Source organism: Ictidomys tridecemlineatus, chromosome 6 (assembly GCF_052094955.1).
Source record: "Ictidomys tridecemlineatus isolate mIctTri1 chromosome 6, mIctTri1.hap1, whole genome shotgun sequence".
In the NCBI taxonomy this organism is placed as follows: Eukaryota; Metazoa; Chordata; class Mammalia; order Rodentia; family Sciuridae; genus Ictidomys; species Ictidomys tridecemlineatus.
The window spans coordinates 59,847,031-59,870,258 of NC_135482.1; the positions used below are offsets into that span (position 1 = coordinate 59,847,031).

Here is a 23,228-nt window from a genome sequence, read left to right on the forward strand (position 1 = left end):
TTACTACAGCACTCTATACAGTAGCCAAGATATGAAATCAACTGAGGTATCCATTAATAAGTACCAAAATACAGTTAGATAGCAGAAATAAAATATTCTAGTCTACTGCAGAATAGGGTGGCTCTAGTGCACAATGATGTCGCATATATTTTATAATGATTCAGAAGGGAAGTGTTGAAAGCTTCCCAACCCAAAGAAATGACATTGTCTAAAAAGAGAAAAACACTAATCCTGACTTGACCATTTACATATTATCATATTCTCACACTGTACACTATAAATATATACTATTATTATGTGTCAATTTAAAATAAATATATATGTATACATACTATATATAAATATATACATATATTATATATATTATACATATATTATACATTATACACATATTTTATATATATATATATAATACAAGCAAATCAATAACACAAGCAACTCAAACTGGGATCTATTTTGTACAAAAATAGACTATATTATCACAACAATAAATTTTATAAACTGAAAAAAGTACAATTAGGATATATTAGAAATTTTGTTATAACTTAGGCCCTATTTACGAAGAAGACCAATAATTTCTTGATGCTGCTTTAGCCTGACAGTCCATCCTATTATGAATTGTTTTTGAAATGTATTTCCGTGAGATAACAATAAAAATTGAAAATATCATATCACTTCATTTTAATTAGCTGGAGTTAAGTGTCAAGTTGAACTAGAGTATTTAGGGAACTCATGAAGTCTTTGGAGTCCAAGATTTCCTCTTTTGCCTAAATCCAATCATTCATACCAATTAAGAAGAATTTTTGAATCCTGCCACAACGGGATTGGTTATAACCCACATTTACATTTAGAAGAAAAGAAATTTAAAAAACAAATTTTCCGTCAGAACAGTGACGTGCCACCCAGAGTATATTTTTCAAGCAAGTGACTTACTCCACCCATACACCTGACTAAAGTAAGTGCCTTGATTATTATTTAGTGTTCACACACCTTTAAAGAAATAATAAATAAAAGCAGAAAGAGTAGGGCAAAAATCTTTTCTTCTCTTTGTTTTAGAAAAACTAGCTAATGATGGGGGAAAAAACTTGAGTTAGTGTCTGTATCTAGATCATGTAATAAAAAAACTTTTTCTATTAATTAAAACATATCATATATGAAAACTTAAATAATGTTAAAAGTTCTGATTTTGATGGGATAGGTATATGTAATAAATATTGCCAGGCCAATAAGTAAAATTACATACAAGTGTTATAATGCTCCATACCAAAATTATTTAAAATGTTACAAAGAAAATATAAACAGAATATTTATACCAAAAATGACAGAAAAAGGATCAAATTTGTTATGTTTCAAGACTGACCCTACATCTCCATTCAAGAACAACTGTTGCTAGAATATACAACTGCAATTTTACACTATTCAATAGGCATTGTAATGTGCATAATAAATTTGGATAATAAAAATTCTGGCACCTTACTGGTGTTGAGTTTAACCCCACCAAGCTTCATAAGCTCCTGAGACCTCAATTTCCTCATTCAAAAATGGTAATAAATACAATCTATGGTCCAGGCACCGTGGCACACACCTGTAATCCCAGGGTCTAAGGCAGGAGGATAAAAAGTTCAAAGCCATCCTCAGCAAAAGCGAGGTGCTAAGCAACTCAGTGAGACCTTATCTCTAAATAAAATACAAAACAGGGCTGGGGATGTGGCTCAGTGGCCTAGTGACCCTGAATTCAATTCCTGGTACCCAAAAATTAAAAAATAAAATAAAAAATCTATGGTATATGTCTTCTTCATGTATCAGCTTTCATGATTATATGATGCAATAATGTATATTAGAGGAAAATAAAACCTAGCAGAATGTTATTGTCACAATTTCTATGTGAAGAAAGGCTTCCTGAATCATAGCTTCAAGGGTCGCTTTTTTAGAGACATGGTTACTCTCTGGATGAGAGTCCCTGGAATGTATTTTTGAACCAATTCTGAATTTTTGAGAAATATTAACCCTTTAACTCAAAAATATCCTACATAATGTCTTTAATTTTCCATTTGCCATCAACACAATGTGCTTCATCTTGTAAAAAAAGATAAAGAATAACACACAGAGATTGACTATTATGTTAATTTTTATATAGTGACAACTCTAATATTTACTTCTTAAAGTAAAATTAAAATGAAAATATATTAGCACATCAAAAAATTAGAATGTAAATGCTTTTATGTAATTGAGGTAAATAAAATAATGTCATGCACCTATATTATTAGAAATATTATTTTATCAAACTTAGAAAATGGCATTTGTTTCTGTATAAAAATGCCTTTGACAAATTGCCATTTTACAAAACCTAGAGTAACTAGAATCACTGGAAAGCAACTTTTGTCCAATATACAATGGTTTCCTAAATATCACAGAGAAGACCATGTCCCACATAATATTCTTTTCATAGCATCTTTCACATCTCTGTTTCTCAGACTGTATATTAGAGGGTTTAGCATTGGTATTATAAGAGTGTAGAATACAGCTACAATCTTGTTTTGCTGTGGTGAGGAGATGCCCCCAGGCTGGGCGTACATGAAGAACACAGTTCCATAGAATAAACTCACCACTGCAATATGGGAGCCACAGGTGGAGAAGGTCTTACTCCTGCCCTGGGTCGAGGGGATCTTGAGGACAGTGGAGAGGATGTACCCATAGGAAACCAGGATGATGGTGGTGGTGGTGATGATGATGACAGCAGAGAGCACGAACAGCACAATCTCGTTCACAAAGGTGTCAACGCATGAGATCTTGATCAGGGCTGGGACATCACAGAAAAAGTGGTCCAGTCTGTTCTCTTGACAGAAACGCAAACTGAAAGTGAAACCTGTTTGTATCATAGAGTTGATGCACCCGCAGATGTAGGATCCCGTTACCAACTGAACACAGACTTTCTGTGACATGTGCACAGGGTAAAGGAGAGGCGAGCAAATGGCTGAGAAGCGGTCAAATGCCATCACAGCCAGAAGGAAACATTCAGTTGTGACAAACAAGGCAAAAAAGAAAAATTGGGCTGCGCAGCTATTGTATGAAATTTTCTTCTCATTGGTCAAGATGTTCGCTAAAGTTTTGGGAGCGATGACTGTGGAATAACAGACATCTAAATAGGACAGGTTTCTAAGAAAGAAATACATGGGCGTTTGAAGTCTGGAGTCCATCTTAATGACCGCTATCATGCTGAGATTTCCCACCAAGATGGCCACATAGATCACCAAGAACACGAGGAATAAGAGAATCTGTAGCTCTGGAGGAGTTTTGAATCCCAACAGAATGAATTCAGTCACCTCGGAGGAGTTCCTACTCAGCTCATCCTTCAAAACTGAGATATGAACAGAACTGGAGGGATGTTAAATTGAAAGAAACGAGTGATCAAATGGTAACGCATGGAAGAAAAGTTGCTTCATCATATTGTTCCCAATATTTCATAAATCACCAATGAACATAAAAATTATATTACTATTGAAAGAAGTCTTAGTGAAGAGTTTAATTTGATAAACCTTTCCAAATATATTGATCTGCAAATAATGGTGACATAAATCTTAGTGGTACAACACTGCCAAAAACTGTGGGTTTTACTTGTATTTCCTAAACACAAGAAAATCTTACTTTCATTTTCTTTCCTCTTTCCCTTCCCCTCTTCTCTCTTTCCTTCCTTGTCTTTAACTTTCTTCCTTCTTTACTCTTTTTGAATATAGGAATACAAGTGGAAAATGTTTAAAACTTGAGCAGAGCTCTTTCTTTCTTTTTAGAACAAAGTTAATTACATGCAATCTTTTGCACGTGGATGCAGAACACACAGGACAAGCTAAGATTCCACAAATGAAAAGTACAAAAGAAAAAATGTATATTTAAATAAGCTTCCATTATATTTAGGACGTTTACTACTATTACTATAAAATATCCTTAAAATATACTGGAGGGATTGAGAAGGAAAAATATTTTAATTCTAATTTTACGAATGCATAAACTGAGATATGAAAAACAGATTTAAGTGACTTAGTGTTATATTAAGATTAAGCAGTATAGTAGTTTACTATTCAATAATCTATCATGAAATGGAAAGGGAAACTGACAATAAATTCAATAAATTACATACCATGAAAATGTCTTTTGTAATTGTATAAACTTATAAGTATGCTTATATAAATCATGATTGTAATGAATAGGCTAAATAGTAAACTTATAAAATGTATCTTACAATTTTTACTACAATTATAATGTAGTAAAAATTTACTGTGATTTCAGTAAAGCTGACATGATTTTAAGGCGGATTGGACTTTTGATCTAGATCCAATAGTCTGCCTTCTTGAAAACAAGTAAATGTTATCAATATTGATCAATGAATTTTAGAAGAGAAAAGAAAAGTTAAAATTACCTCTGGCAGAGCATATTAACCACAGAACTGCATGTTTTCCCTAAATTCATAGTTCACATTAAGAAGATCCTCGTTTTGGCAGAAGTAATGAAAAAAAAATAAGAAACGTAAAGCTTCCCTTCTCTATCCCTCATTTAAAGAAAGGGTAGGTACAATAAGCAAATTAAATATGACATATTTTCAAGAATGAAATACTACTTCTACCTTGAAATACTACATTTATATGAAATCAAGTATATTCACAAACAAAAACATGAAAAGAAAGAAGCAAACCTTTGTTTAGTAGGAAGTTTTTCTGCAACAGATTGCATTTCTTCACTGTTCAGTGCATGACTCAAACTTGCTAATATAAAAAATACTAGCAAAAATCGTGGCTTATCTCTTATTATTGTGTTTAAGTTTACTGTACTTTGTCATTGACTAAACTAACAAATAAACATGAAAAGGATCCTGAGAGAAATTCCCTCATGGGGAGGGAAAAACAGTAGTGGGCAATCCCTCCACAAAATAATCACTGGGGATTAGAGTTCTCTCTCCTCAGTAAGATATTTTGTTCCATAATGCAGAAAGAAGAAAAGAAAGAGAGAGAAAATTATTAACTAGCAAACTTATCAGACCTTTGGAAAGTTATAAGAGCTCTCTGGAGAACATGAGAATTAACCTCCTTACTAGAACAAAATAATAAAGCAAGCCCAATTGGATGAGAAATTTGATTCTTCTATTTTCAAAATTTACACCAAAGTATATTGGAACTTGATGGATTATAATCTTTACTTTTAGTGACTCATTTCATACATGTACTGCAAATCTATCATGCTGTATTACAGGAAAACAAATAGAGATCATAAATAACAGTCAACAGAAGCAGTGAAATAAAAAAATGGGAAAGTAACATAGAAGCTAGCAAGAGCAGACAGTCTTACCACCAACTGTGATTCAAGACACAAAAGTGTTATTGAAAAAGTCTAGAATCCTCATAATTGTGAGAATCACAGTAGGGTTTGCCCACCAAATGAAAAAAAGAAAGAGAAAACACTCCAAAGCGCAGAGTCAAAGAGAAAGAAATACTCTAACTTCCTACCTCCTCAACTGGACTTGTAGTGCAAAAGCAACCATAGCCAATAGGAAATGAGCAAGTGCTCATGAAAATTGAAGGGAGATCAGCAGAGTAGAAGAAAGGTTCCAGGGGAAGGGATGACAGGAGGAAAGGGGGAGATGCTAGGGAACCATGTTGATCAAGTCATATTGTTTGCATGTATAAATATATAATAATAAATCCCACCATTATGTATAATTACAATGTACCAATAAAGAATATGGGATAAAAAAATGAATAAGAACATAGTTTGCTGCTACAGCAGAATACACAAAGATTATGCAAATAGCATTTTGAGAAAAAAATAAATTGACATAAATTTTTTCAAGCCTTTACACTATCAAATTGTGTGATTTCATAGAATTTTGATATTCTTGTTGTATTGGCTCCCTACTAATAACAGAATAAGTTTAATTTGTCTGTTGTAGTAGACATGCTAAAACACTATAAAATATTTTGTAATAACAGAATATTGTTCTACAGCAATATACAATGAGCAGATGGCAGATTATGAAAAAATTAATTACAAATACTGAGCTTTAGTGGAACAAACAGACCAAGAAGGTAGGTCGTTGCAGTATAATTGAATAAAACATAAATAGCTTATTCTTATTATTGGAAGATTCCTCAAATATTTACAGATCCAGTGTTTCTTAATTCTTTACGAATCATATTTATTCATTCATATGATAACATGATGCTATACAGTTCTTTGATGAGTGATTTTTTAAAAATTCTGCTGCAAAAGAAAAATGAATAATATAAGTAGTACATAGTAATGGCATCCTAAAACCATTCTGCATCTCCTTATATGAATCAATGACCCCCCCAAAAAATGTTACCATCTCAATTTGGAAACATTCAATACTCTTAGTTTTTACAATTCTGTTTAATAAAACTAAATTTTCGCTATAATTGCTTCTATTGGTTTTTTGATGGTTACTGTAGGACTAAATATATACTCTCACACTATTTGTGTTAGTAGCATATAATTTCATGTTAACTTTAGAAACCTTATAACCTAATAGGTGCATTATTCATATTGCCACTGTCTTTAAGCTACAATTGCAATATGTATATCTAGAGAAGTTATAAACTCCAAAACACAGTTTTACAGTTTGGTCATTAAACAATCTTAAGAATTTCAAAAAAATGAGAGAATTTTAAAAATTTATTCAGATTTTTTAAAAATTTCAGTGCTTTTCAAAATATCCTTAGAAATCCTATTTTATTCTGATAACATTTGCTTTTATCCAAAGTAAGAAAACCCATCAGCATTTCTTACAGCATAGATTTGGCATAATGCATTTTCTTAGCTTTTCTTTACATAAAAGTTCTTTATTTTGCCTTCAATTCTAAAGTGCACTTTTCCCACATAGAGCATTTTTGTTTGATCTTCTTTCTACCCATGTTTAAAAGGTTGTTCCATGGTCTCCAGCCCTATATTTTCTGATGAGAAGTCCACAGTTATTAGAATTGTTGTTCTCTAATATCTATATTTAACATGGTATCATTCAAGAGTTTTCTTTTTTCTTTGACAGTTTGGCTATCATAGTCTACTCAAGCAATATACCATTTTTTTGCTTAAGAATTCCAGTTAAATGGTAACCAAATAACAAATTATTTGATAAATGATGTGATATAAAAATGTACATTCCAGATTTTGCTATATTTCAATAACTTTTTTCTTCAGACATTTAGAAATACACAGTATAATGTTTAAAGTTGGGGTATACACATTCAAATAAAATTTTTAGATTATAAAAATTCGTTTTATATTTACCACATATGAACTATTTTCAGTTCCTTTCATCCCTTTATGTATATCCTAGTTCTAGGTTATATACATTTCATTCATCCTGAGGAACTTCCCTTAATGGTTCAGTCATGCTAGTCTAATGGTGACAGACACATTTTTTTTAGTTGTAGATGAACAGATATCTGTATTTTTAAAAAATATTTTTTAGTTGTAGATGGACACAATATCTTTATTTATTTTTTATGTGATTCTGAGGATCAAACTCAGTGCTTCATGCATGCTAGGAAAGTACTCAGTCATTGAGCTAAAACCCCAGCCCCAACATTTTGCATTGTCTGCTTTCAAGATATTTTTTCTTTATCATTTGGTTTCCACAGTTTATAATGTGTCAAAGAATAAGTTTCTGAGAATTATCCTGTTTGGTTTGGGTTGAATTTATTGAATATTTTGGCTTTTGTCTTTTACCAAATTTGTAATGGACATTTTCAGTTGTCTGTTCTTTGCCTTTTTCCATGAAAATTCTAATTTTCCAATTTTGCTATATGTCAAGTAATTTGGGATTATGTCCTGAACATGTCTACAGGATTTTTAGACTATGAGTGTTGCTTTCATCCTATAGAAGCTATTGATATTTTTATTTTACTAGAAACTTAATCTGAGTTTAGACAATGTGTTATGAAAAGCCTTCTGAAGATAGTGGTCTCAACGTAATTTCCATTTTCTGTGCGTTATAACACTACTTAGGTGTATCCCACATAACCAGTGAATCTTCTGAGATCAGGGTGGTTGACTTTCTCTTCAGATTTTTCATGCTTTTTTTCTTATCATACCCATGCTCACACAGCTCAAAATGAAGGCCTGAAAAATCATAAACAACTTCACTCTTTCACATGCTTCTTCACTATCTTCCCGGTACTTTTCATTCCCTGGAGGTTCCCCTTTCCAGTTCTCCAGCCATTAAAATGGAGTTTGAATTGTCTCAATGAGTCACACATTTCCTGTGATTTTTGCCTTTTGTCCAGGATCAATCAGTATTGAATCCCCAACACTAGAGAAGCTGTTTTGGTGGATAAGGAAATAATTCTATCTTTTTGCTTATGTTTATTTAACCCCAGGATCATAACTATTAAGCTGTGTTCTTACATCATACTTTCAATGGTAGCCTCTTCTTATTAATTAACGATGTAAGGAGTCATTACAGCAGTATCAGGCAAAAGTTCCTTCACCTTTCTAATATAATAAGACTCAATTCACCTTAATAAATATTTCCCTGATTGAAATACCTAAACTGCTTTATTTTCCCATATTAGCCAAATATTTTCCCATATTAACCAAGCATTTTAATCAAAAGAAGCTCTAGAGAAAATTCTATCAGAAAAAAAATAATGTCAGAATAAGATTTTGCTGTGTTCATCCCTCTTAGGATGTAACATATTGAACAACTATGTATGCACAAAAATACCAACATAATAGTTAGGGAAACCAGGTCTCTCAGTTCATTTTTTGCTACCATAACATACTACTACAGCCTAGATAATTTATAATAAACAGAAATTATTTGATTAACAATTCTGGAGGCTAAGTCCAAGATTAAGGTGCCATCATCTGGTGAGAACTCATTGACTGCATCATCCCATGGCAGAAGATAGAAGGGCAAGAGATAGAAAAGGAGGCTAAACTGACTCTTTTATAATGCATTAATCCTACTCATGAGGATAGAGTCCTCATGCCCTAATCATCATCCAAGGCCACTTCACCCAGCCTTTTCTTTATTATTTTTAAGATTTGCTTTTTGTCATAAAATATGGTCTATTTTAAAAGGTGCCCTGTATATCTAAGAAGAAAGTGAATTTTAGTTATTGATGGAAGAAATATTCTGTAGATATCTGTTAGGTCCATTTGATTAATAGCATTTTTTAAAAAATATTTATTTTTTTAGTTGTACACAATACCTTTGTTTTGTTTATTTATTTTTACATGGTGCTGAGGATCAAACCCAGGGCCTCACACATGCTAGATGAGCACTCTACCACTGAGCTACAACCCCAGCCCTGATTACCATCTTTTTTAGTTCTGAAAAGTCTTCATTTAATATGTCTGGATGACTTATGTATTGATGAGAGAGGTGTGTTGAAATCACCCATGTTATTGTATCAGCATCCATTTGATTCTTTATATTGAGTAGTTTGTTTTATGTGTACAGGTACACGTATATTTGGGCATAAATATTTATAATTATTATACTTGTTTGCTAGATAATTCCCTTGAACAAATAAAGTGACCTTCTTTGTCTCTTGTGCTGAATTTTGACTTAGTGCCTACTTTATCAGATATGAGAGTAACAATTCCTACTTGTTTTTGGTCTCTCTTTGCATGGTATATCTTTTTCTAGACTTTCACCTTCAACCTGCAGATGTCTTTGCCTGTAAGGTGAGTCTCTTTTATGCAACATATCATCGGGCCTTAGTTTTTAATCTAATCTGCCAATCTATGTTGTTTATTGGAGAGTTTAGACCATTACATTTAGTGTTATTAGAGATGATTTTTATTTCCTATCATTTTTATATCTTTAATACTTAGTTGAGACTTCATTCTCCTTTAATTGACTATTCTTCTAGTGATATCCATCCATACACTAGTTATGATGTTTATTTTTAAATTCTTTAATTCTTCTGCATGAAACATTTTATTGAATAATTTTTAATGCTGGCTTAGTGGTTATAAATTCTTTTAGTTTATGATTATTATGGGATTTTTTAAATTTCTTCTTCAGTTGTGAAGTATAGCTTTTCTGGTTATATGGCAACTTTATTTGTACCCATTACCTTTTTGGGTTTGGTATATATTATTCCAAGCCCTTCTGGCTTTTAGGCTCTTGACTGAGTAATCAGTAAAAATTCTAAAGGCTTTCCTCTAAATGTGCTCTGAAATTTTCTATTGTAGCTTTTAGAATTCTATCCTTCTTAGGTACATTGGCCATTTTAATTATACTATGCCTTGAATAGATCTTTCTTGATCTTGCCTATTTGGATTTCTGTATACCTCTGATATTTGTATTTCCATCTTGTTTCTGAGGTTTAGAAATTTTTCTGACATTATTTTATTAAGAAAGTTTTACATTCCTTTAGTTTGTATTTCAATGACTTAGTCTATGCCAATAATTATTACAGTTGGGCTATTAATATCATACCAGTTTTCTTGAATATTTTGGTAATAGACTCTTAACATTTTTTCTTTATTGTTAACTTTATTTTTAAGACTATATACTTTGTCAGGACCTTAAATCTTTCTTCTATGTGGTATAATTTATAATGATTCTTTCAATCGAATTTTTAAATTGGTTTATTGAGTCTTCCAATTTCCAGGATTTTATTTGGTTCTTTGTCAAAATATCTACCTCTTTTTGAAATTTTCATTAATTTCTTATATTTTCTTATTAGTTTGTTTTCTACATCTTTTTTTAGTTCACTGGACATTTTAACTATGAACTTTCTGTTTCTTTCTCGGCCATTTCTTCTGAAGTGGTGTCAATGGGATCAGTTGTTAAAGTGTTGTGGGCTGTTTGGGGTGGTTTGTTCCTTTGCTTTTTCTTATTATCTGTATCTGTTCTCATTTACTGTGATGATTATCTCTTCTTTTTTAAGGAGAGTGTTATTTCATGAGCTTCTTTCTCTTAAGTACCCAAGGCTAGGTAAATAACCAGGTATTGAGGCTCCTGCTCAATTGTATCCTCTGCTGTTCCCATCATCAGCCCTTTAGAGCTGCACTCCACTCTTACACCATTCTTTAATCAACCAACCCCACTCCCACTAATGAACTTTCGGGTCCGTTCCAATTGGCCATTAAAAACAAAGTTCACTTCACCTTGACAGCTGCAACCTGCAGAGAGGCCTCCCCAGTGCCAAGGTGTCCTGGGTGAATGTAAAGTGCTAATCCATTGCCTCTGAATATAATTGAAACAGAAAACAGGAAAATGGCAGCAAACCCTTCAGGACAAGATTTTCAAAACAAAAATAGAGTTGCAATCTTGGCAGAACTGGACAAAGAGAAACGAAAATTACTTATGCAGAACCAATCTTCAACAAATCATTCTGGAGCTAGCATTGCACTCTCCAGACCTGCTCTTAATAAGGACTTCCGGGATCATGCAGAACAGCAGCATATCGCAGCCCAGCAGAAGGCAGATTTGGAGCATGCTCATGCACATTCATCTGGATACTTCATAAATCAAGACTCTGCTTTTGAAAATTTTATTCTTCCTGTTTTACCTCACCTTGGCCCAGAATGAATAAAACATCTGTAATGAAAATTATTTTCTGATACCCAATGCCAAAGCTCCTCTCATTCAGTGCTGTACACACTGTGACATTCAGAATTTTGGCGAACTTACATATTTTTTTTTTGCTTCTTAAAAAGGAAGGAATATGTAAGTAAAAGCAAAAAGAAGTGGAGTGGGGGTCTAGGATGATGAAAAAACTGAAATACTCAATAAAATAGATTAAAACATAAATTACGTAATTTTCGCTACATAGATTTGCTATGGATGTCATTTCCATTGAACTAAGAAATTCTTATTTTGAGACAAACTAGAAAGTATCCACAGAAAGACCAAAGTAGTGAAAACTCTAGAAACCAGCTCAGATGAAACAGTTGCAGAATTCAATTAAATATTTATTGAACAAATGCAGAATAAATGAACTAAGGATGCAATAAACAACTTCAAATATTTGGGGATTGTCATATAAAGAATGAAGACTTGTTTAGCATGTCTTCAAAAGGCCTAACGTGAACCACAGTGTAAATATAAGCAAAAAATTGGATGGAGGAAAATTGGAACACTTATAACAATTGTGTCCTTCCCCACACAAGGCACTGTACCCTTAATCTTCCCCTTCTTCTGAAAGGAGATGTCCAAACTTAATATTTAGGAACATCGCATTCTCACATTAAGCCCTCCACTGCCAAAGCTTAAGGTACTCACACTGTTGGAAGAAAACCAACACTAACAAACTGGCTTACTCAGAAAAAGATCTGTTTGCTCCTATGCTATATTTCTGTATCTGTTAATGATTCTCCATAGGTTGGGATAAAAGAAAACATTTTCTCCAAAGAGGGTGAATCACAATCCCAGGAATTCAGGTTCTGGTCCTGGGCACAATACTGCTGCAGTCCAAGCACATCACTGTGGCTATCCAAACAGTCCTGCAGATGGGGCTGTGTGCCAGGAAAGCTCCATACTCTTCTATACAAAGCAGAAGAGCTTGAGTTATTATGAATCTCCAAGAAATATAAACTAACTGCATAATACTAATAGGCTCCAACCAAATTGTTAAATATTACAACATGAGAATTCTTTTAACAACTATATAGCATTGTGTGTATGTATATGTATGTATTTATATATATATATATATATATATATATATATATACACATAAATAAATATATATAGTATTTAATTATATAGTAAGAATTCTGAGGTGCTTATAATCCATCCAGTAAAATGAACATTTTACATTTCTATGTTTGTCATTGTATAAGATTTGAATTGGACGCTGAACTCAGAATGGTGCATCAATTTTCAAGGAAAGCCACATAATCAGTCTGTCTGGCTAACTGCTGTTCATTGAGGATTGGTGGAACTGGGGCAGGCTGTGGTAAACAAATAAACCTGTTACAGGAAACATCCAGGGAATCTGCAACTGGCTTTCTGGGCGAACCATTCTCCTGACAGAGTCGGCTTGCCATCCTTTTTTGAATATAACTTTCACAACTTCAAAAATCCTCAAGGAAGGCATGTCTCCTAGTAGCATTTCTAAGTGCTTCCATGATTGGCTGGACTAACTGAGGCCACTGGTGGACATAGATAATCATATATTTCCCAGGGAAATCTCTCTCCCAGATCCTCTGTCCTACTGACCAAATTCCCCAAAGTTCAGAATTTGCAGATTTGATAGCAGGTGGTATCCTTTTCCAAAGACATCTTGCATTATTCCTGTCATTGTGGAGCAAATACAAATCTAAAAGCTGACCATACACTGGGGGTGTAGCAATTCCTCCAGGAGACTCCAGCCTCTGGTTCTTGCACTGATTCAGCAACTTTTTGAAACTGAAGGTGCCTTCCCTGGCATTTTCCCAGGTGATCTTGCAGCCAACTTGCAGACTGCCAGACACCTTACTGCAGTGTAGACTTTAACCTATAAACATTTTTATAAATTTTACCTATAATCTTTCTTTTCAGTGCTTCTTTTTTCAGTATGCCATAAATTTTGGCATTTTTTTTGCTTTTCTCCAAATACTAATTTCCCTTTTTATTGTTATCTTATGCATTTGTTGCTCAAGTGTTGATTATTTTCATTTTCAACTTTTATGAATTTTTCCTTTCTTTTGTTCAGAAAATATACATGGCATTAGTTCAGTCTTCTGAAATTTATTGTCTTATTTGTGACCTAACGAGTAATCTGTCCTGGGAAATGTTTTTTGCATGCTCTAGAAAGATGTATAGATTTTTGTTATTGGGTGGAATGTTTTGAAAATGTGTAGTAGGTCCATTTGCTCTACAGTGTTTATTCTAAACCTTAGTGATTTTTTTAAGAAGTTAGTTTTTTACTCTATTTATTTATTTTTTATGTGGTGCTGCAAGTCAAACCCAGTGCCCCATACGTGCTAGGCAAGCACTCTGCCACTGAGCCACAAGCCCAGCCCTCAGTAGTGATCTTGTGTCTAGATTTTTATTCATTATTAAAAGTGAGGTATTGAAGTCTGTTTTTGTGATGTTCTTTTTTTTCCTCCTTTCTTTTTGCAATTTTTGCTTCACATATCTATGTACGGAGATGTTGAGTACCCATATATTCATAATGGGTTTATCTTCCTGATGAATCGAACTTTTTTAATCCTCACACAGAATATACCACTTTTTTAGTTAAAATCCATTTTGTTTGATATTAAATATGGCACTCCTGTTTTCTTTGGCTATAATTTACATGAAGTTACATGGATTATCTTTTTAACACCTTTTCTATTCAACCTATGTGTGTCCTCATGCTTAGGTGAGTGTTTTGTGGACAGCTGGCAAATGCCATTATTTCATTCTTCTTTATGACTGAGTAATATTTCATTGTGTATATATCACATTTTTTTATTCATTCATTCATTGAAGGACACTGAAGTTGTTTCTATAATTTGGCTCTTGTGAGTTGTGTGACTGTAAACATTGATGTGGTTGCATCACTGTAGTATGCTGTTTTAAATTCTCTTGGGTATAGACCAAGGATTGCGATAATTGGGTCAAATGGTGGTTCCATTCCAAGTTTTCTAAGGAATCTCCATGCTGCTTTCCATAGTGGCTGCACCAATTTGCAGCCCCACCAATAGTGTATCAGAGTACTTTTCTCCCCACGTCCTTGCCAATACTTATTGTTACTTTTATTCTTTATAATTCTCGTTCTGACTGCAGTGAGATGAAATCTCAGTGTAGTTGTAATTTGCATTTCTCTAATTGCTAGAGAAGTTGAACATTTTTATATATTTTTGACCATTCATATTTCTACTTCTGTAAAGTATTTATTCAATTTCTTTGCCCATTTATTTATTGGGTTATTTATTTTTCTTGTGTTAAGTGCTTTGAATTCTTTGTATAACCTGGAGAATAATGCTCTATCTGAGGTACAGTGGTAAAGATTTTATCCAATTCTGTAGAATTTCTATTCACATCTCTATTTCCTTTGCTGTGAAGAAGCTTTTCAGTTTGATATCATTCCGTTTACTGATTCTTGGTGTTACTTGTGCTTTTAGAGTCTTATTGAGGAAGTCAATTTGAAGCCAACATGATGGAGATTTGGTCCTACTTTTTCTTCTAGAAGGCACAGGGTCTCTGTTTGAATGCCCAGGTCATTTATCCACTAAGAGTTGAGTTTTGTGCAGGGTGAGAGAGAGGGATTCAATTTCATTCTAATTCATATGGATTTTTAGTTTTCCCTGCACCATTTGTTGAAGAGGCTATCTTGTCTCCAAAGTTTGTTTATAATGTCTTTGTCTAGGATGAAATAACTGTAATTATATGAGTGTGTCTCTGTATTTTCTGTTCCATTCCTTTGGTCTGTTTTGGTGCCAATTCCAAGCCATTTTTGTTACTATATCTCTGTAGAATATGTTAAGGTCTGGTATTGTGATGCCTCCTACAACATTTTTCTTGCTAAGGATTGCTTTGATTATGTTATACTGGGTCTCTTGTTTTTCCAAATGAACTTTATGATAATTTTTTTCAACATTATGAAGAAATTCATTGGGATCTTAATAGGAATAGCATAAAATCTGTATAGTGCTTTTGGAATTATGGCATTTTGATAATATTAATTCTACCTATCAGGAACATGAGAGATGTTTTCCATTTTTTTGAGGTCTAATTCAATTTCCTTCCCTAGGGTTCTGTAATTTTCAAGAGAGAGGTCTTTCACCTCTGTTGCTAGATTGATTCCCAAATGTCTTTTTTTTTTTTTGAGGCTATTGCAAAGGGGATTGTTTTTGTGATTTCTCTTTCAACTGGTACATCATCAGGGTATAGAAATGAAATTGATTTATTAGTGTTGATTATATATTCTGCTACTTTGCTGAATTTATTTTTGGCTTCTAGAAGCTTTCTAGTAGAGATTTTGGGTCTTCTAAATATAGAATCATGTCATCAGCAAATAAGGATAGTTTGAGCTCTTTTTTACCCCTATTTGAATCCCTTTAATTTCTTTTCTTTTTGTCTAATTGCTCTGGCTAGGGTTTTGAGGACTATGTTGAATAGGAGCAATGAAAGGGGGCATCCTTGCCTGTTTCCGTTTTTAAAGGGAATTATTTCAAACTTTTTCCATTTAGAATGATGTTGCCTTGAGTTTAGTGTATACAGCTTTTACAATGTTGAGGTATGTTCCTACTATCCCTAGTTTTTCTAATGTTTTCAGTATGAAGGGATGTTGTATTTTATCAAATAATTTTTCTGCATCTATTGAGATAGTCATGTGATTCTTGTCTTTAAGTCTTTTGATGTGGTTTATTACATTTTACTGATTTCTGTATGTTGACTCAAACTTGCATCCTGTAATGAAGCATTATCTCTTTGATATATTTTATATGCATTTTGTCAAGATTTTATTGAGAATTTTTGCATCAATGTTCATCAGAGATATTGGTCTGAAGCTCTCTTTCTTTAATGTATCTTTTTCTGGTTTTGATATCAGGTGATACTAGCTTTATAAAATTAGTTTGGAAGGGGTCCCTCCTTTTCTATTTCATGGAATAATTTGAGGAGTATTGGTATAAGCTCTTCTTTGAAGATCTTATAGAACTCAGCTGGGAATCCATCTCACCCTGGGAGTTTTCTTGGTTGGTAAATTTCTGATGTCATCCTCAGTTTCATTGCCTGAAATTGATATACTTAAATTTTCTATGTCCCCTTTACTCAATTTGGGTAGGTCATATCTCTAGAAATTTGTCAATTTCTTCAAGATTTTACATTTTATTGGAGTATAAATTTTCAAAGTAGTGTCTGATTATCATCTGTATTTCAGTGGAGTCCACGGTGATACTTCATTTGTCATCATGAATTTTAGTAATTGCGTTTTCTCTCTGTTAGCTAACCAACTTTTTGTTTCACTGATTTCTTGAGTTGTTTTGTTGTTGTTGTTGTTGTTGTTTCAATTTTATCTATGATTTATATTATTTCCTGTCTTCTATTGCTTTTGGTGCTTGTTCTTTCTTCTTTTTCTAGGGTTCTGGGTGTAAAGTTAGGTTATTTATTAGGTGATTTTATGTTCTTTTAATGAATGAGCTCAATGCACTGAACTTTCCTCTTAGAACTGCCTTCATGTGTCCTAAAGGTTTTGATGGGTTGTGTCATATTCTCATGTACATCTAAGTATTTTTTTATTTCATTTCTGATTTCTTCATTGGTCATTCAATAGTGTATTACTTAGTCTCCAGGTGTTCAAATAACTTCTGTTTATTTTAAATTTTATTATTAAGTCCTAATTTCAGCCCATTATGATCTGATAGAATGCAAGGTTTTCTCTCTCTCTCTCTCTCTCTCTCTCTCTCTCTCTCTCTCTCTCTCTCTCTCTCTCTCTTATATGGCTTCTTTATTTAGTTTTTTTTTTAATTTGAAGATCTATCAACTGGTGAGAGAGGTATATTGAAGTCACCCAGTATTGTTGTGTTGTGATCTATTTGATTCTTGAAATCATGAAGGGTTTTTTGTAATGTATGTAGATGCTTCATTGTTTGGGGCATAAATATTTAACATTGTTTTGTCTTGTTGATGTATAAGTTCCTTTAAGAAGTATGAGGTGTTCTTATTTGTCTCTTCTGATTACTTTTGACTTGAAGTCCACTTTATCAGATATGAGGATAGAAAGCCCTGCTTGTTTGTGAAATCTATGTGAATGGTAAGTTTTTTCATACCCTTTTGCCTTCAGCCTGCAGATGTCTTTGCCTATGAGGTGAATCTCTTGGAGATGGTATAGAGTTGGTTCTAGTTTTTCAATCCAGTCTGCAAGTCTATATCTTTTGATTGACGAGTTTAGATCATTTGCAATCAATATAATTATTGATAAATGGTTGTTGTTCCCTGTCATTTGGAATTCTTTCTTGTTTTTAATTTGAAATTGCTTTTTTTGATTGACTATTATTTTAGTGTAGTTCCTTCCACAGCTGGTTTTCACTTTTATTTTTCATTTTCTCTTTATGAAATATTTTAATGAGTATTTTTGTAGTGCAGGCTTTCAATTTGTGAATTCTTTTAACATGTTTATCATGGAAGATTTTTTATTTCATTGTCAAATCTGAAGCTTGGTTTTGCAGGGTATTGTATTCTTGTTTGGCTTCCATTTTCTTTCAGAAATATATTATTCTAAGACCTCCTAAATTTAAGGGTCTAGGTTGAAAGTTCAGGTGAGATCCAAATTGATTTCTCTCTGTTACTTGACTTTTTTCATGGGAAGCCTTTGGAAGTCTATCCTTATTCCGTATATTAGTCATCTTCATAATAATGTGCTTTGGTGTGGGTTTGTTGTAATTTTGTATATTTGGGGTTGTAAGTTTCTTGTATTTGACATTCTGTTTCATTCTTAATATTTGGGAAATTTTCAGACATTATTTCAAGGAAAAGATTATGCATTCCTTTGGTTTGTATCTCTGAGCCTTCATCTATCCTGATAAATCTTACGTTTGGTCTTTTTGTATTATCCCATACTTCTTGGAGGTTCAGTTCAAGGTCTCTTAACATATTTTATCCATGCTCAACTTTATTTTCAAGATCATATATTTTGTCTTCTTTGACTGAGCTTTCTTCCAGGTGGTCTAGTCTGCTGGTGATACTTTCCAATAAATGTTTTATTTGATATATTGATTCTTCATTTTCAGGACTTCATTTGTTTGTTTGTTTGTTTGTTTTCAAAATCTCTCTTTATTGAAGTGATCATTGTTACCTGTATTTTCTCCATTACATTGTCCTTTACCTCACAAATCAGTATAACCAAGAACATTCTAAATTCCTTCTCCAAATTTTCTTTCACTCTACTGTTGATAGATTCTGTTTTTGACTTATTTTGGTTTATTTGAGGTGATTTCCCTTGTTTTTTCATGATGTTTGTATGTCTACCATCTAATAGATATTTTGAGACTGTAGGGTTTCTACCTTGTGAAATTATAAAGTCCCTAAAGATTTCTTGTACCTCACAGTTTAGCAGAAGTCAGATAGTAACGGAAACAGATGCAAACAATTTACAGCATTATACAAAATAGCTCTTGCACTGAAATCTACAATCTTGATTGTTACAATACTCAGAAATAAGATAATCAGTTATTGTCTGTGGTAAAAACAGTTAATTTACATAGGGTTTTCCAATTTCATGTGATGACCAGAGATAGAACAGAAGTGACATATGATGTGAAAATTATGAGAAACAAAAATATAGGTTAATTTAAAAAAAATGGAAGAGAGAACAATAGAGGTTTGCTCTTTGCAGAGAAAAAGAAAAAGAGAGTTGAAGGAAAACAATAAGTTAGAAAAAGGAAATAATAACAGAAAATTTTTTAAAAAATTAAAAGAAAGATAAAAGAAACATATACACAATAGAAATAAATGTTTAAAAAAGTAAAATCTATATACACTAATCAAACATCTTAGTATTTGAAAAATTTATCCATTAAAAATAAATGCCTTCAAATAAAATGGTGGAAATGAAAAAAATGAGGATATAAGAATACATACAAGAATCCAGTTAAACATAGAGTTTTTCAACAGGAAAAGAAAAAGAGATGGGGTTGCAGAAAAAAAGGTTTGTAGATTTAAGAGGTGAGTGGGACATATTCAGGGGTGACACAGTATGTGTTTTAAGAGGAGAAAACCTTAAAAAATATTTTAAAAACAAGAATTTTAACAATAGAAGTAAAAGAGTTAAAGGAAGAGTGAGAGAGTGAGCAATAGAGTCTGGCTGTTGGCAAGAAAAAGAGAGAAGTAGAAACAAAGGAAAACTGACTTATGAGAGGGTCAATAGGAAGTCAACCCAAAAATGTACTAAACAAAGAACTAATCTTCCAGAAAAAATACAGAGCACAAAAAAAGAAAAGAAAAAAAGCTTCCTTAAGGAAATGTTAAAAGCTAAAAAGAACAACAGAGACAAATATATATGTGTACAAATGCATAACTGTCCATCATTTGTTATCAATACGCATTCAAAAACAAATCAAAACTTAAAAAAATAAAATAGCAAAATAGTCAATGAAAGGTTTTATTTATTTTTTTGCCCAATTTCTGTGCCAACTGCCTTTCTGTTCTCAGCTTCCCTTCTCAGTGGGATGGTGTGAAGAGCTCTGGAATATGATGACAGTCTGATTTCCTGAGTTTTGTTTGGAATTTGCACAATGTATTACTGCAAGTGAAGCTCTCAGGGGCGGGGATTTGGTCTGTATTTCTCAGATGTGTTTTATGAGGAGGTTTTGGGGCATTAATAAATCAATATGCATCTAGCGCTGTATCCCACAGGGCACCATCCATGGGCTGAGGGAGTCTGTCCTTCAAGGGTTCTGTTTTTCAGGGATACTGAGGAAGGTTTTTTGTTGCTTTTTGCTTCCCAAGGGGTGTTTTCAAGCACTGAGCTCAGTCACTCTATCCCATTCAGTTTCTGCTTTCTGCTGGTTCTGTGTGCTGCTGGATCCTGGTTCAATTGAAGGGGTAGATAGAGGCTGAGGGCTTTCTGCCTTAACTCTGATCTGTATTACCCCTAGGCAAAGATGCTTTTGGAGCACTAATCTCTGTCTCTCTGCCCTATTTGGTTTCTCCCTATGCAGATCCTGCTCACTGCCAAGTCAATGGAGTGGAAAAGGGGTACATGGGCTCTCTATGGCCTCTCTGATCTGTATTTTTCCCGGGCAAAATGGTCTCCATGCCAAAAAATTTCCGAATTTGCTAGACTCAATTTAGAGTTCACAGTTGGCATCTGTAGGATTCCTGTGTTTGATTCTGCCTGGAATTCACAAATATAAAGCTCCTGGTCGAAGTTTGCACAACTTTCTTACAGACATATTTATGTTTTGAGCTCCTTGTGCATGGCTGGCAGACCATGAATTTTATGTACCAGTTTACTGCTCCAATAGCCTCTGGGCTCTGTCCCAGACAGGCTGCCCCTTCGATCCTGGGGTTCCCCCCACCAAGAAATTCCAACACTTACAGGTCTTTTCAGACCTTGTATTTTACCCCCAGCCCCAACACCCACCCTCCTGAAGCTCAGCTCCAATTGAATTCCTTGGCCTTATCTGATGTGCTTCAACCTTCCCAGTGTTCAAGGCGTTCAGTTGGATACTGGTTATCAGTGGAGCGTTTTTCCTTTTCTCTCACCTCCTGGAGAAGTAGTTTCCTCACTGTTTGAGTCCTGAGTCATAGAGCTCTGAGAACCAGGATTTGTTTGGATGGTATAATAAAGTATGGAAACATTGTTCAACACTATGGCATTCACATTGATTTGGTGAAATAAAATTATATTGGAGATGAGTAAAAGAGTTCCTTGTTAAAAATTCATCCTTAACATCCACAACATCTTCCATATCCAGGACTTTCAGGATTAATGATGTCTCAGAGGGGTAAAAAGTAATATTTGGCAAGGGTACATCACCTGGAAAAAGATACTAAGAGTATTTTTGTCACGATCGAGAGAATAACATTACTGGTTACAAGAGGTGTCATAGCCACAATACAACTGTTGGAACAGAAATAAGATTCATAGAATAGCATTTTTCTTCTCTAGAAGTTTTTTAAGAGCCTCTTTGACATCTTTGTTTCTCAGGGAGTAAATCAAAGGGTTCAACATAGGTGTGACTAGGGAGTAACATAAGGAGGCCACTTTACTCAGCTCAGGAATCCTGTCAGGGGTGAGGTACATGAAGAAGACAGCCCCGTACAGCACACTCACAACTCCTAGGTGGGAGCTGCAAGTGGAGAAGGCTTTCTTGCGGCCCTCAGTGGAGCGAATCTTTAGAACTGTGGACACAATATACATGTAAGAAACAATAATGACTATGATGGTTGGCAACATAATGATGATAGACAAGATAAAAGAGAGCATTCTGTGGACAAAAAGGTCAGAACAAGATAATCTCTGAAGTGGGCGAATATCACAATAAAAGTGGTCAATGGCCCGAGAAGCACAAAAGGATAAAGTAAATGTCATGCTGGTTTGAAGAACTGAAGTTATGCATCCACAGAAATAGGACCCAGCCACCAACTGAGTGCAGAGACGTGCTGACATCTGAACAGAATAGAGGAGTGGGTTGCAGATGGCAATGAAGCGATCATAAGCCATGGCTGCCAGGAGAAATCCCTCTGTTGCAAGGAAGAGTGCAAATAGAAAGAACTGGGCCACACAGCCTGCAAAGGAGATGGACTTGCTTTCAGACCAGAAGTTGCTCATGGCCTTGGGTGCAATAACAGACGAATAGAAGAGATCAACAAAAGACAGGTTGCCTAGGAAGAAATACATTGGTGTGTTCAGCCGGGGATCAGTCATGATAATGGCCATCATCCCCACATTCCCTAGAAGGATCATGACATAGACAAGCAGAAATATCAGGAAGAGGAGAAGATGGAGCTCATAGCGCACCCTGAAGCCTATGAGAATGAAGTCAGTCGTTTCTGAGTGATTGCTTGTTTCCCTGTCACCCATGGAAGACACCTGATGAGAGGCATAAGCAAAGTAAATAAATACACTCTTAGCTTTGATCTTAGCATTATAAATCATCTGTACAGTATTTAGACTTACAAGATTATTCTGAAATCATTATTAATTTTATCCTCATAGACAAACTGTGACTTAAATAGAATTCAACCTAGTGAGTTTTGAATCTATTTTTCCCCTTATTAGAGTGGTAGAATTTTTTTTTTCGTGCCTGTAATGGGAATTCTACCAAACCACTTTTCACATAGGCAAATACCACTATCTACATATTTCCCTCTTTGGTTTAGATAATAATTTCAGTATCATAGAGCAGTAACAGGAAGAGAGCACAATAATTTGATGAATTTCATTCAGGAAGCACTTTATGTACTCTGGACTTGGAGATATTGGGGTCTTGAGTAATCACATTTAGGAAAACCTGTGGGTTTGATGCATAGTACTAACAGATATAAAGAAAGTGACTGTATTTTTTAATTATTTAAGATATTCAATTGCATTTTTTAGGTCATGGAAACTGAATTCTATACCCACTAAATTTGAATACCTACTAAAATAAAAGGTGTGCACAACCAATTACAAATATGACAATCTCCCAGATGCAACATCAATAGTGTTTCATTAAAAGAAAAACTTGCATTCCCTTAGCTCACAGTTCATAGTTCTTTAAGAAGAGGTCCTCAGAAGTCTCACTTTAGAAATTTACACTGAACAAAATATGAATATGAGGGAATTGTTAATTGCATTCTT

General features: G+C 33.8%; 3 protein-coding genes and 1 pseudogene across 3 annotated transcripts; 1 reads left to right on the top strand and 3 right to left on the bottom strand.

Annotated features, from left to right (window-relative positions):
• Nucleotides 1–2,408: 2,408 nt before the first annotated feature.
• Nucleotides 2,409–5,530, bottom strand: LOC101963590 (olfactory receptor OR9H1). The gene is made up of 2 exons (XM_005341709.1): nucleotides 5,496–5,530; nucleotides 2,409–3,375 (listed from the first exon to the last, which is right to left on the bottom strand). The coding sequence occupies exons 1-2, from the start codon at nucleotides 5,528–5,530 to the stop codon at nucleotides 2,409–2,411; spliced, it is 1,002 nt and encodes a 333-aa protein (XP_005341766.1).
• Nucleotides 5,531–11,217: 5,687 nt separating this feature from the next.
• LOC101960459 (SOSS complex subunit C) lies at nucleotides 11,218–11,557 on the top strand. Its single transcript, XM_040281945.2, has one exon. It carries the CDS (start codon nucleotides 11,243–11,245, stop codon nucleotides 11,555–11,557), a length of 315 nt encoding a protein of 104 aa, XP_040137879.1. The 5' UTR covers nucleotides 11,218–11,242.
• Nucleotides 11,558–12,843: 1,286 nt separating this feature from the next.
• On the bottom strand, nucleotides 12,844–16,660 carry LOC101963885 (COP9 signalosome complex subunit 8 pseudogene; annotated as a pseudogene).
• A 4,736-nt stretch (nucleotides 16,661–21,396) lies between these two features.
• On the bottom strand, nucleotides 21,397–22,534 carry LOC101964168 (olfactory receptor 9K2-like). Its single transcript, XM_078052395.1, is given in 2 exon segments — nucleotides 21,397–22,495; nucleotides 22,498–22,534. Coding segments are annotated over 2 exon segments (1,005 nt in total). The 3' UTR covers nucleotides 21,397–21,527.
• Nucleotides 22,535–23,228: the final 694 nt, after the last annotated feature.